This window comes from Trematomus bernacchii, unplaced genomic scaffold, assembly GCF_902827165.1.
Source record: "Trematomus bernacchii unplaced genomic scaffold, fTreBer1.1, whole genome shotgun sequence".
Taxonomy (NCBI): Eukaryota; Metazoa; Chordata; class Actinopteri; order Perciformes; family Nototheniidae; genus Trematomus; species Trematomus bernacchii.
This window is the reverse complement of record NW_022987973.1, coordinates 21,660,003-21,675,431: the sequence shown is the minus strand read 5'-3', so window position 1 is coordinate 21,675,431 and position 15,429 is coordinate 21,660,003. Positions and strand designations below refer to the sequence as shown.

Below are 15,429 nucleotides of genomic sequence, written 5' to 3'. Positions count from 1 at the left end.
GACTGCAGTCTCAGGGGATGACCCCTGATACTAATGAAATGGAGGAATCGTAACGTTTTTAACAGCAGGGTATCGCGATACCTTTCTAGTATCGGTGCACCGTGCAACACTAGTTCAGGCTGAGTCTGTTTAGCATTAAGGCTCTATGTCTTCCCATTGGCTTATCCTGTAAGATTAAAAAAGAAAGTTTATGTCTTAAAGAATATTCCAAACTTTATGAATATACAAATAAATAACCCTTTAATTGAGTTTTTCTTCACAGAAACGAATGATAAACCGAGATATAGGAAAACTGTATTCATATATCTCAGTTTATCATTAGGACAAAATCAATACGTTTAATACATTATTTAAATCCAATAACAATTGATTTAAAGAAAGGCTGAGCAATCTAGATTGATGTAATAATAATATGTTTCTGTTGCTAAACTCAAACTCTTGCAGTACAACAGATCTGGACCTTTGGTTGAATCATAATAAGCCGGGAGTCGAAGTATCTGGAGGCCGACCCATTTCTTCCGTTTTTGGTGAGAAAAAGAAAAAAGAGATTTTAATTAATCAGATCAACAATATTTCACCCTATGTTTTCTTGTTCTGCTGTTACAGCTATATTAGTAGGTTGATGTAACTGCTGTTTTCCAGTTTTGGAGAGTATAGCATTATTTCCCACTTACATTAACATTGGTAAAGCTTGTTGACACGGAAAATGTCATTCTTGCTCATCGTACGACCAGTCCCAAAGTTAAAACTCGGATTGCTCTTAGCGAGGATGGTTGGTTGCCTGCTTTTGCTGAAGGCGTATCTTCAGGATCAAAAGAAGACAACATATTTGGCATACAGAGCTGCACAAACACATCACAAGCACACAGACACTTGCTTCTGACTCACAAATGATGTTGTAATGTGGACTTGTTTGTTAGGTATTTTAGTTAACCTAATACAAGGTTCTTACAGCAATAGGCAAGTTAGATTTAAGACTTAAAACTGATTTAATGCAATATTGGATGGAATTCAACTTCACTTTACCCAAACTTGAAGAAATCAATGATCATTCAATGTTTGATATTGAATGCAGGGCTAAACCTAGAATGGCAACTTTTACTAAAGTGAAACATCTTAGTACATGTAGTCCCTCGACTGACATCACATTTGAACATACATACAGATGCCCTCACACTCTCACTTTCCGTAGTGCATGACAGAGTTGAAGTCGTAGGAAGTACCCAAGTTGTTGGTTCGCCGCTTCACAAAGTTATGTTCTTGTCCTGCAGGAGGAGAGAACAAGAGAGCAATAATTAAGAACAGTGTTTACATTATTGCCTATTACATTACAGTGGATTGAAAATGTGAAAACAAAACTTGCTTAAAGGCATGCTGGTAGACAGCCAACAACCTTAATCCATTAGTAACTATTGGATGGATTTGATATGGACATTCATGGTGCACACAGGATGACTCCAATGACTTTTCCTTTACCTCCACCTAGACGAACGTTTTCAGTTATCCATTAAAATATCTCAACATCTATAAGATGGCTTTGCACAAAATTCCCAGATAATTTATTCTAATTATTTATGGTGATCTTCTTACTTTCCCTAGGGCCATCATCAGATACAAATCCAAATGTGTCCAATAACTATCTCTGCAGAGCTAACACCTTTCCCAGCCTCAGATTTTCTTTGTGTCGACATGTAATTATCAGATGTTATCATGTTAAAACACCAAACACAAGAAAGGGCCTTTTTCAAGTGGGATGGAGGATGTACAAACTGGGAAATGGGAAAGACCTAGCAGAGCTGCTATCAAGGCAATGACTTTGATGTTGGTGGCTTTTCAGACATAAGGCATGAACTTAAACTCACCTCTCTGTCGCATAATTTTTTCATACAACACATACTGTACAATCAGGACTGTGAATAAGAGCGTTTGTGTGTGAGCTGACCTGGCTTAGTGTTCTGGGAGAGGATGGAGACGTATCGGTCTCTGTCGGAACGGACTTGCTCGTGCTGGAAGCCCAGAGCGTGGAGAACCTCGTGCTGCACTGTGTCTGTGTACAAACAACCATTTTTCTTCAGGGAGACAAGCTGTCCTCTACTCTGTCACAGACATTTTAAAGTTAAAATAATATTATTACAGTGGAGGAAATAATGATTTGATCCCTTGCAGATTTGTAAGTTTGCCCACTTACAAATAAATGAACAGTCTATAATTGTAATGGTATGTTGATTTTAACGGTGAGAGTAAGAATATCAAAAAGAAAAATCCAGAAATTGACATTATATAAAAGATGAAAAATGTATTTGCATTTAACTGTGTATACAGGTAACAAGTTGATATTAGGAGTTATTTTTTAAAGGAACAGAACTTATGTTACCCGTCTGTGGGAGCCAGAATACTTGTTTGTTGCCAGGGGATCAACACTTATTTCCCAGTTAAATGCAAATACATTTTTATCTTTTATATGATTTTCTTTTTGATATTCTTACTTTCACTGAAAACTGACTGTTCATTTCTTTGTAAGTGGGTAAACGTACAAAATTGGCAAGGGATCAAATCATTATTTCCTCCACTCTATGTAAACAGAAACTCAAGGAAGGACAACACCTACCAGAAACTTGTTCACCAGGAAACAAATTCTTGTATCTCATGGAAAAAACATAACAATGTCGGTGAAGTTCGACTTCTTTGTTTGGAAATGAAAGTTCAACCTCCTCCCAGAAGCTCTGGAGAATGTGGCGCGTTCGCATGCTGATTGGCAGCACATACAGTATGTGATGTCAGAATGGACCAAATAAGAGCTGTAGTTCCCAACCTACTGTAGGCTCAACAAAGTTTTACGGGGGGCTGCATGGCATTTTTCAAGTAAAAGGGTGCGAGACCATTTTTAAAAACAAAAATCCTTATCACAGATAGGTATCTAATGTAGCAAGAATGAATGCCATTACGAATAAAGAAACCCAAATAACACAATTACACAAGTCTCCTTTCACTGCAGCCACAGCTGGGCCACATCCATCGTTCCGGCAGAAGCTTCAATATTTACTTGAAAAAAAGACAAGAAAATATTAAAAGAATGAAGTCACTTTAGCCTATACTCAGCAATATGTTTGATTATTAGTACACAAATCCATCTTTCTTTCCTCAAGAAGAGTTCAATGACTCTGTTACAGTTCAAATTATAAGTCCTGTTACATTACATTACATTACATGTTACGTGTTAGACGCTTTTATCCAAAGCGACTTACATACTCAATACTGTGGGCAATCCCCACAGGAGCAATTTGGGGTGAAGTGTCTTGTCCAGGGATACAACGACATGCTGATTGCAGTGGGGTTTGAACCTGTGACCATCTGATCCACCATACCAAGGCTCTATCCACTGCGCCACACGCCTCCATTCTGTTCTATTGCTGTGGAGGCTAATGCGGAAAGACGAGTCTGTCCAGTAGTATTTCTGGCAAACACCATTGTTGAGCTCCGTCTCCCTGCGTACTTCGTTAAGCTGTAGATCCACTCGGGTTTCCCCAAAAGTTTCAAATGCACCGTTGCTTGTAAGTGTCCAGGCATGCTATGGTGTTTCGCCGCTGCCTTGGTTAGACAACTCAAGTTTACAAACCCTCTATGGCACAAACACCACGTTTTTCAGTATCAAATATCAGGCATTCCCAGCAATACAATGTGTGGTAGTCCTCGGTGGCTGTGAGCCAAGGGTAAAGCTCGTAGTTAATGAACTGAAAGTGGCGAACAAACCCTTTCCCCGGCTGCGACAGGCTTGCAAGCTTCTACAAATTAATTTCTCCTCCGCTGTCAGCCATTGTGGGTCGAAGAAACAGTATTAAAATCTAAATGCAAATATTTTACCTTGTGCAGGTTGATAAGGACGCTACAGGTGCCGTTTGCTAGCAGGTCGCTGCAAACCCTAGTGTTTGCTAGAGCTGACAATCCAATCAAAGGACGTAAAAATGCCGACAACATTGTACGCCTGCTGGATGGCCCCGGTGTCAATGCAACAGTTTCATTGACATTTATTGCAAGCTACAAGTGCCAACACTTACATTTTTTGAATTTTTTATTTTATATTTTTTGTGCATTCCCTTTTATCTAAAAGTGTTTTATTTTGTTTGTCTCTATCTTCACTTTTGCTGTAACAATGTACATTTTCCCACTGTGGGACGAATAAAGGTATTCTGATTCTGACTGTTGATTCTGAAGGCCTCAGTGCAGATTTATTTGACTTAAATATGATCGGATAAAAGCTCCAACATTTACAACCATTACTGGACGGAGCACAATCGAGTGCAACACAGAGGAAAGCTATACAATGAAGAGAATAGAGTATTAGCAATATTTTAATACATGTTAATGAAAAAACGATATTAGAAGGTTAATCAGTGATTCTGATGGTGTTCAAATAAAAATATTTTTATTTAGTTTCGAGTCTTTCGACAATCCATAAGCAGTGTTTGTCATATAGTAATTGTAGAGTATTCGCATTTGGTCTCTGTTGTCCTTCTGCAGACACCGTACCGGTGGTAGGGATCTACAGGCGTGGTTCGTGTATTGTGATGATAACAGCCATGTGGATATAATGTTGCTCCGTCACTAATAGGTTATTAAACCAAGTTCTATGATAAACATGACTCGTTTATAAGAACATCAAACATGCAGGTAAAGATGTTGCAGAGCACGACGCCAACCTGAGAAAAGTGCTTAACAGGGTCAGGGAGGTTAATTTAAGGCTTAACCCCCTCAAGTGCAAGTTCAGGCTAAGCCAAGTCGGCTATGTCGGCCATGTTTTCACCAGTGAAGGACTCAAAGCAGATCCTTCCAAAACAAGTGCTATTAGTGAGATGCCAGTGCCAGCAGACGTCCCAGCCTTACAAAGATTTCTGGGGATGGTCAACTACCTTGGAAAGTTCATACCAAACTTCAGCCAGCTGTCAGCTCCACTACGGCAGCTCACACATAAAGACACAGAATGGACATGGCATGAACAGCAGCAGAAAGCTTTTGAAGATTTAAAGAAACGCATGTCTTGCCCACCGGTGTTGCTATACTATGATGTTGACAAGCCAGTGACACTTACCTGTGATGCTTCACAGTACGGACTCGGTGCAGCGTGTTTGCAGGAAGGAAAACCCGTAGCGTATGCTTCGCGTACGCTAACTGAAACGGAAACCAGATATGCTCAAATCGAAAAAGAGCTGTTGGCAGTGGTCTTTGCATGTTCAAAATTCAATGACTATATCTATGGTAAACCAGTCACTATTGAAACAGACCACCAGCCCCTCGTCACCATACTAAAAAAGCCCATACACACAGCACCTGCAAGACTACAAAGAATGATGCTACGACTACAAAAGTACGACATCACTCTTGTGTACAAATGCGGAAAGCAAATGTTCCTGGCTGACACTTTGTCGCGAGCTCCCCGCAGCTCCACAGTTCAGCAAGCTGAAGAAGAGGACAACTTCGACGTAATGACTGTTAACTACATATCTTCCTCTCGCTTAGAAGAGTTAGAGAGGCACACCGCTGAAGACATGACTCTGCAAACACTCAGCACCACTGTCAGACACGGGTGGCCCGCTAAACAGCATAATCTTCCACATGCCATTAGACCGTATTTTCCTTTCAGAGACGAACTGATTGTTGAAAATGGAGTCATAATGAAGGGTCACAAAGCAGTTATTCCTCTGTCACTACAGAAAGAATACATCAGCATCATGCACAGAGGACATCCTGGTGAAGAAGCTACAAAGCGGAGAGCATGTGGCATTGTTTTCTGGCCAAATATGACAGACAACATTCACACAGAAATACAGTCATGCTCTGTATGTAACAGCACAAAACCACACCAGCAGAAAGAACCACTCCATCTGCATCCAGTTCCAGACCTGCCGTGGTCAACTGTAGCAACTGACATCTTTGAGTGGCACAATCAGCAATACTTAGTGCTAGTGGACTCATACTCAGGCTGGTATGAGATAGACATGCTTCGTGATATCACTGCAGCAACAGTCATTGCAAAGCTGAAAAGACATTTCTCAGTTCATGGAGCACCTCACACACTCATGTCAGACAATGGAAGGCAGTTTACTAGCCAGCGCTTTAAAGACTTTGCCTCACAGTGGGACTTCACTCATATTACCAGCAGCCCTGAGTATCCCCAGTCCAACGGGCTAGCTGAACGGGCTGTGCGCAGTGCGAAGCAGCTCATGGAGAAATCTCATAGAGATGGAACTGATGTTTTTCTTAACCTATTAAACATCAGGAATGTACCACGTGACACAAAATTAGGATCTCCTGCACAGAGACTGATGTCGAGACAAACACGTACAACACTCCCAGTCTCGGTGAAGCTGCTTGAGCCAGATATGCGTCACCCACAAGAGGTAAAAGCCCAGCTTCTAAACAAGAGGTTGTATCAAAAACAGTGCTATGATAAGTCAAGCCGACCACTACAACCTTTGATGGAAGGACAGGTTGTTAGGATGCAGACCCCACAAGGTTACAACAGGACTGGAATGATTCAAGAGATCTGCAAGGAACCCCGGTCGTACGTCGTCCACTCAGAGGGGAAGCTGTACAGAAGGAATCGTAGGCACATTCTGCCTGTAGATGAGCCGGTCCCGTCACGCACCTCTACAAGTGACACCGATCATCAAGACACAGGACTTGAGTTTACAGATTGTGACACACACACACAGGAATCACTGAACAGTGAACACATGAGGGCTGATGTTCCCACAGCTAAACTGCTGTCAGACACTCCCGAGAGTGTCTACAGGACACGCTCAGGCCGTGCTATCAAGCCTAATCCCAAATACAGAGACTGAAGCTTTGTCATGTATGCACAAGCATACCACTCTGAGAACAATGACTCTAAACTGTTAGTTCACACAGTAATGCCATATTGAGACTTAAAGTTTTGTTTCACAGTGCAAATGTACTCTATTTTAGTAATCTACTTTGTTACTGTAGTAATTACTGAGTTAATTGCTACACTCATTCTTTGAGATTGTGTAGTGTTCATCAGTTGCTAAATGCACACATAGTTTGATAATGTGTACATTCGCAGCATTTTGTATGTTCTGTCATATGTGTTCAGTATAACAGTTTTGTTCATTACTGTAGGAAGAGCTAAAGAAAGGGGATGTAGAGTATTCGCATTTGGTCTCTGTTGTCCTTCTGCAGACACCGTACCGGTGGTAGGGATCTACAGGCGTGGTTCGTGTATTGTGATGATAACAGCCATGTGGATATAATGTTGCTCCGTCACTAATAGGTTATTAAACCAAGTTCTATGATAAACATGACTCGTTTATAAGAACATCAAACAGTAATGGTAAACTTAATATATGCCAATACAAATGAGCCATTGGTCTGTGCTGATTGTATGTACAAAAAACACATACAAGAAAAACACAAACAAACAATAACAACGACTAAAGTAATCCCCTACATTCACTGCCAGTGATCCTTATACACACAAATATATGCCAGACATATTGTTGGATGAGTATATGTGCATGTAAAACAAATGCATATACACACATGCATATACACACATGCAACCTACACATATACATACATACATACATACATACATATGCTGCACTTAAGCTAAACCAATAACAGAATGATTTACAGAGTTTGGAATGCATGTATAAAAGGTCCCCAGGCTTCCTGAAATGTGCTGTTTGAGTATAGAAGTGAGTAACTGATCTTTTCAAGTTTCATACAGGACATAACATCTGTCAACCACTGTAGATGAGTGGGCGGGAAACTGTCTATCCATCTAAGCAGGATGGCTCGACGAGCTAAGAGGAGAGCAAAGGACAGAGATCGCCGCCGTTGTGCAGTTAAACACATCTCCTTTCCTGTTACCCCAAATAGGGTAGCCAGAGGATTTGGATCCAGTTCAATACTTAACACTTGGGATAGAGTTTGGAAAATCTCCGTCCACTACATGCTTAGGCGGGGACAGGACCAGTACATATGAATGAGAGAGGCTTCATTATTTTGGCATTTATCAAAGCAGGGACTAACATCAGGATACATTTTGGATAGTTTGACTTTTGAAATATGAGCTATATGTACCACTTTGAACTGAATTAAGCAGTGACACGCACATAGAGAAGTTGAATTAACCAGTTTAAGTATATAAGTCCATTTATCTACTGGAAGGGGAAGGCCCATATCCGTCTCCCATGCTGCCCTGAGCTTAACTGTGGAGAGACACCTTAGATCTGACATCTTGTTATATGGGTTTAAGGAGAGAACGGTATCAACAATGGTTGCATCGGTAGATATAGAAAGGCTGGGTGATTGAGAGAGCATATAATGCCTTGCCTGTAAAAAGGCAAGGCAAAAAAAAGATTTCCTGCTCAACTGCTCGAATGATGCCAGAGTGTTATCTATGAAAAGACCTTTAAAACTAGTGACTCCTTTCCTGTGCCATTCTAAAAAGCCACAATCCAAAACGGATGGTTTAAATTAGTCATTTTTTGTTATGAGACTCAGATGAGAAAAGTCTGGCAGGCCAAAGTACCTCCTAAATTGAGCCCATATCCTTAGTGTTTAACCACCGGGTTTCTGATAGATTTGATTGATAGTGGAAGTTTGGATCCAAGCAGTGCAGGAATAGATATATTACCCTCTGAGTGCAATTCCATGGCCACCCAGTTTGGGGGATCGAGGTGGCCGTGGAAGTGAGACCAAAATGCAAAGCGATGCAGATTAGTTGACCAGTAGTAAAAACAGAAGTTGGGAAGGGCCATACCACCATTGGCTTTGTTTTTTTGCAGGTGGGCCTTGTTGAGACGGGGACGCTTACCCTGCCATATATAGGAAATAAGAGAATGAAAAATGATCTAGGGATAAAAAGCGGTAGGGCCTGAAAAAGATAAAGAAATGGAGGTAGGATGGTCATTTTGATTGAGTTGACACGGCCTACAAGGGACATTGACAGAGGTGACCACTGTGTCAGTGTTTGTTTTACCTGATTTAAGAGAACCAGCAAGTTTTCTCTGAATAGGTATTTGTATTTCCTTGTAACTGATACACCCAAATAAGAAAGTTTGTAGCTTTCAATTTTAAAAGGCAGGTAGGTGAAGTTCAAGGTTTGTGCTTTGTCATTGATAGGAAAGAGCTCGCTTTTGTGAAGGTTTAATTGGTATCCTGACAGGTGACCAAATTGACTGAGCAGTGTCTGATAGTGTTTAGCCCAGCAGAGAAAGCCTTGCTGGCCCTGACGGCCCACATGGTAATGCATGAGCAAATATACTGTATATGCCTTTTAGTGTTGTCAAAAAGTGCATCTCATAAATCTACAGTATATTTATCATATCCTCCTTGGATAGCTTAAACTTAAATGTAATCCATTGTTATTTATTTATTACCTTCCATATTAATCTGTACTTTTCTGTTGTTGTGCTGCTGCTGCAACAACAACAACTGAGTTTCACCCCTGGTGATCAAAATATGTTCATCTTATATTTGTTAAGTGATTCCTTGTTTTCATACTTCCTGTTTGTTTGAAAGATGAACAATAGGACATTTGTTTCGTGATAATGACTCATACATTCACATGTTTCTTTGTACGTGTACTTACAGTAAAGAGATGAATTTCCTTCCTGGTAAATATACATTTCAGTTTAATTCTTCTTGAGTAGCATTCCATTAATACAATGTGTTGTGACAGCTGAGGTTTACAGATATGTGTCCATCCTCTGACACACTCTCACAGCTTTCTATAAAGCGTGAGGATCTGAGAACCTGCTGCATCGAGCATCACAGTCAGCTACAGCAGGTAAGCTCCACTGATCCTCTTCTCAGTATTTTTGTTCTTGTAAATAATTTAGAACGTATGTATACCAAACCTTTTCCTTGACCACCAAACACTTTTCAGATTTTGACTTTCAGATTTGAGGTTTATCTGCAGAGGACCACCGTCATGACTCCAGTTTTGCTTTTCGTCCTCTTCATCTCTTTGTCGGCCATTCCTCCGGTAAGTCTGACTCTTTCATGTTAACACAAACAATTGTTGTGGGATTGACAAACATAATGTTTATTTTTTATTTATAGAAAAAAGGGCATACATTATTTTATTTGTATGAATAACATTGAAGAAAAATAACATATTTTTTATATTTATAATGTTGTTCATTCGTTTTGCAGGGTGCTACTGATAACGGAGAAAAACGTGAGTTGAAAATGAAGAATTGACTGTATATTGACATTTGTTTTCTTCTTAGTTTCTCTTGATTCACATCTGACTTTTAAATGTTCTGGTATAATTTGTTTTCTCTGTTGTTTCAGAAGAGTCTTTGGATGCCTCTGACATCATCGAGAGAGCTAATGCTAACATAAGTAAGAAAGGTTTTATATTTTCCATCCAAAATCCCCAAAACATGATGGCAAAAACACAATGAGACTTGCTGTAGATATCATCTCTGTTTCTCAAAGTCGAACAACAGAAAACGAGTTGTAAAAAGTTACCATTGCAGACATTTATTATAAAGGATTTCCCCCAAACATCTGTTTGTTTCAGCTTGTTTAATATGAGGACATTTTACATGTTTTCATTGTTGGTCAGACATGCTTGTGAGATTTGTAACTTGTTAAAATGTTTTTTTTAAAGGGAAAACAAACCTTAGCCTCAGCCCATTGGTCAATTTCGATGACATTTGTGAAACTCCAGACTCCTGGTACGGATATTCATGAACATGTCTGTTCTACTTATTGTTCTGCAGCAACGCGCCTGGTCGACGGCGACATTGTTCAAAGTTTGGCAAGGAATGCAGTTGCCTGCACGGCTAGAGGCTGCAAATGGCCCAAAAGAAGATACGTCTACGTACCCATCTACATCTCCCGCAGATACAGTAAATTCACTTTTGAGCCCTAAAATGTAATCTAAATGTGAGATGTTATGCTGGAAGGCAGACCAGGTTTGGCGAGAACACTGCTCAGCACCCTGTTCTTTGTTTCTGCAGCCAGATCAGAGCGCAACATCATCATCCGAGCCCTGCTGACCTTCCACACATCCACCTGCATTCGCTTTGTCTGGAGGAGGAGTCATCGAAATTACCTCCACTTCTTCTCTGGATCTGGGTAAGAACACTCAAAGTAAAACAATTAAATCTCATTATTCTGTGATTACATTTGAACTTTCTAAGTCTGAATCCATTTCTGTTTGGTTGGTCGTGATCTTGCTTCATGTCAGTGTTGAAGAAAATCATACTTAAGTACGTCAGAACAGCATTTTATCATTGTTGCTGCTCGTGGGGGGTTTAATTTAAATTCTTTATATACGTACAGGGTGACCAGATATTACATTTAGTTGCTTGTACTTGATTGATGGGAGAGGAAAAAAGAAGAAACCGATTCTGAGCTCAAAGTGAATCATTTTACAACATTTCAAGTTTCCTGATAGTTATTATACAACCTATTAATAATGTTTTTCGAGGCTGTATGTTCAGCTTAATTAACAACAGTGTTAATGAGAAAGATTTGGATCACACACGAGTGCTGATTTAATGTTAAGTACAGTTAATTGCGTTGACTGCAAAAAAAATGTGAGGTGTTGCGTTATCATGGATTCATTTTCTTTTTAAGTTGATTATGGGATAGGTTTAGCATTAAAATGACTGGAAACAATTAGCCAGTAAGTTACTTTAAGTCAAATGGATATATATTCCATTTTACTGAAGAACTTAAGAGAGTTGTTGAACTATTGTTAAATCACAGCATGCTTTAACAACGTATTTGTTGTAATAATAGAGTATTAATAGTAATAAAATAGTTTATGGAATCTAGTAAAGCTATCATAAACGAGCCAGCTGATGGATCACGTGCCACTTGTTTGGCAGGTTATATCATTTTGCATTGTTATCTATGAAGAGCCCATTATTTCAGCTTCCTTATTGGCAGTGGTGGAAGAAGTATTCAGATCCTTTACTTCACAAGAAGTACTCATACTGTACTTTAATTCCTGCATTAAAATAAGTAAACCTATCTAAGTATTATAAAACAGATAAAATATAATAATGATATGTGAAACATGACCAATAAAAAGTATTCAGTGTGTTAAGATCTATATACTCAGAGTATGTACGACTACCTTCTATCTGAGTACAGTTCTTAAGTACTGTAATATAGTATCAGTTGTAGAAAACTGAGAATTCCTTTTTAAAACTTAATAGTACTTGAAGCGAGAAATGTATGAACAACATCTATTCTTACTGGGTTTTTCTTCCCCCTCTCTCTCTGTGTGTGTGTGTATGTGTATGTGTATGTGTATGTGTATGTGTATGTGTATGTGTATGTGTGTGTGTGTGTGTGTGTGTGTGTGTGTGTGTGTGTGTGTGTGTGTGTGTGTGTGTGTGTGTGTGTGTGTGTGTGTGTGTGTGTGTGTGTGTGTGTGTGAGACAGGTGCTGGTCCTACCTGGGACGACAGAGTAGAGGACAGGCTATCTCCCTGAGGAAAAATGGTTGTTTGTACACATCCACAGTGCAGCACGAGGTTCTCCACGCTCTGGGCTTCGCTCACGAGCAAGTCCGCTCCGACAGAGACAGCTACGTCTCCATCCTCACCCAGAACATTAAGCCAGGTCAGCTCACACACAAACGCTCTTCTTCACAGTCCTGGTTGTCTCATATCTTATACAAAAACACAGGGGTGAGGGGTGAGTTTAAAGTTTATGCCTCTTCAATGAAAATTCACCAACGTCAGAGTCATAGCCATGATAGCAGCTCTGGGGGGTCTTTCCCATTTCGCAGTTTGCACATCCTCCATCCCCCTTGACAAGACCCTGTCTTGCGTTTAGTGTTTGTGCATGACATCTGATCTGAGAAGTTGACATGAGTTGAACAATATCATTTTTGAAATAAATAACTTTTAAATCTGCCTCTTGAGAGCTCTGAAGTGACAAAAACTCCAAACCCCATATGTCTTTCCTCAGAGAAGCCGCTGCACATCGTTAGATAAACTGCCATGCCATCCACATCTCTGACCCAAAACAATCAAAAATCATACAAATCGTTCGTTAGGGAGGGACTTTTAAATGAAGCATCCATGGACTCTCCCCTCACTGATTACTCAATGTCTCCATGGAAACCTTTGATCTTTCCACGCAGAGCAGACACGGGTGATTTGATTACCGATACTCAGCACAAAAAATGACACACTGAATGGATTTTAAAAGACTGTCTCAGCCTATTCTATACTGTCTCATTGAAACTTCATTCATTCAGAAATGTTCAACATTTTATTATTGGCAATTCAGGATTTTAGCTGATATGGTTGCAATTAAAATGTACTGCAGCTTTTTCATGGATTTTTAACTTTTTTTGTCCATATTAAGTTAAAATACAATTAAAAAATATAAATCTGTATTGATTGATGCATTCAGACTTAAAATATTTCATCTTTTTCATACATTGGGAGTTTTATGTAACTTTTTTATATAATGTGTATTATTCAAATTTCTATGACATTCATTAGTATGAAACCCATTCCCTATTATCCAAATATTACTGTTTCTTCACCTTTCTATTACATATTCAAGCAAGCATTGCAGTTGATTCCCACCACAATTACATTCTCTAGTTTAAATATATTATCTGTGAATCTTGTGCCAATCGATCTTATAGATGTTGAGATATTTGAATGGACCATGAATGTCCATATCAAATCCATCCAATAGTAACTAATAGATTAAAATGGTTGGCTGTCTACCAGTATGCTTTTAAGCAAGCATTGTTTTCACATTTTCAATCCACTGTTATGTAATGGCAATAATGTAAACGCTGTTGTTAATTATTTTTCTCTCTTGTTCTCTCTTCGTGTGCAGGACAAAAACATAACTTTTTGAAGCGGCAAACCAACAACTTCGGTACTCCCTACGACTTCAACTCTGTCATGCACTACAGCAAGTGAGTGTTTGTGTGAGTGTATGTCAGTCAATATTAGTCAACATTAGTCAACATTATTTGTGAGTCAGAAGGAAGTGTTTGTGTGCTTGTGATGTGTGTGTGCAGCACTGTTTGCCAAACATGTTGTCTTCTTTTGATCCTCAAGATACGCCTTCAGCAAGAATGGACAACCAACCATCCTCGCTAAGAGCAATCCGAGTCGTAACTTTGGGAATGCTCGTACGATGAGCAATATTGACATCGCTCTTGTCAACCGGCTTTACCAATGTTAATGTAAGTGGGAAAATAATTCTATATTCTCCAATACTCGAAAACCTAAACATAGCAGATACATTCAACTACTAATATAGCTGTAACAGCAGAACTAGAAAAACATAGGGTCGAAATATTGTTTATCTGAATCTCATTGTTTTTTCCCTCACCAGAAACGGGAAAGGGTCGGCCTCCAGATACTTCAACTCCTGGCTTTTCATGATTCATCCGAAGGTCCAGATCTGTTGTTTATCACTGGCTAGCTTTCTGCTGAGGTCAATCAATCTAGATGGCTCAGCCTTTCTTTAAATCATTTGTTATTGGGTTTAAATCATTTAGTCACTATATTGATTTTAAAATATACTCTTTATGATATGGTTATGGTTTTATACTTAGTGGGCCAAAGACACATTCAATTGTTACTGATGTGTCTAGGAGAAGAAAAATGAAAACAATTTAAACAATCAATTTATCATAGAAACAATGACAAAAAACACATTGATGTAATGTAATTGCTGATTGATACTGATGATTTCAATGACTTTGTATTATTCTTTGAACTGAAGTTATTCATTTGTTGATTAAAGTTTCTGGGGAAAAAAACGTGACTTTGTATTTCTTTAAATTAGAAAAAAAGCTGCAATTAATCTCACATTGAGTCCGTAACTATGATTTAAATGCACAATGTTTTTGTAGGTTTCATCATACTAAGTGCATTAACAGAAAGAATGCATTTTTTTTAAAGCATTGGTGGGATAAATACTCAGATACATTCTTAAAAACATATGACAAGTAATTGTTCTGTATTCAATAACCAAGTTAAGTAAAAGGATTATCAGGAAATGTACTTTAGGCATCAAATATTTAAAGGGGACCTATCATGCAAAATGCACTTGTGTACGTCTTTTATACATGAATATGTGTCCCCGGTGTTGCAGGGAACTCACCAAGTGTCAGAAAACACAACCCTCTCTATTTTCCTCCATACCCAAATCTCTAAAAAAGGGGCTGCAACGGATCTGATAAAAACTGATCCAGATTTGAACACTGTCCTGACGTCAGGACAGTGGCGCTACGGCTATTGGGCCAACTCCACCAATCAGGAGGAGACAGCCACGGCCATTGCCATTCGAAAGCGCTGGAGACGCTGTAGTACATATGCCAGGCCAGTAGATGGTGCTGTTCTCACTGAATCTGCCCAGAGCTAGAAATTGTCAAATTGAGCAAAATGAGGCATGG

At 39.3% G+C, this 15,429-nt stretch overlaps 2 protein-coding genes across 3 annotated transcripts in view; one reads left to right on the top strand and one right to left on the bottom strand.

The window, feature by feature from the left end:
- Positions 1–558: 558 nt before the first annotated feature.
- LOC117471376 (low choriolytic enzyme-like) overlaps positions 559–15,429 on the bottom strand; it is an 82,941-nt gene continuing 68,070 nt past the window's right edge. Inside the window, exons 2-3 of the mRNA XM_034116342.1 lie at positions 1,184–1,265; positions 559–802 (exon numbers count right to left, since the gene is read on the bottom strand). Coding sequence (XP_033972233.1) covers positions 676–802; positions 1,184–1,265 — 209 coding nt within the window. The 3' untranslated portion in view covers positions 559–675. The remainder of the gene's footprint in view (positions 803–1,183; positions 1,266–15,429) is intronic.
- On the top strand, positions 9,707–14,795 carry LOC117471375 (low choriolytic enzyme-like). 2 transcript variants are annotated; one of them, XM_034116341.1, is made up of 10 exons: positions 9,707–9,814; positions 9,914–10,012; positions 10,183–10,207; positions 10,327–10,374; positions 10,758–10,886; positions 10,998–11,115; positions 12,436–12,614; positions 13,857–13,938; positions 14,084–14,211; positions 14,364–14,795. In XM_034116341.1, exons 1-9 carry the CDS (start codon positions 9,722–9,724, stop codon positions 14,208–14,210), a joined length of 900 nt encoding a protein of 299 aa, XP_033972232.1. In that variant the 5' UTR covers positions 9,707–9,721; the 3' UTR covers position 14,211; positions 14,364–14,795. The 2 variants fall into 2 exon arrangements, with proteins under 2 accessions (XP_033972232.1, XP_033972230.1); XM_034116339.1 differs by having other exon boundaries at positions 10,324–10,374.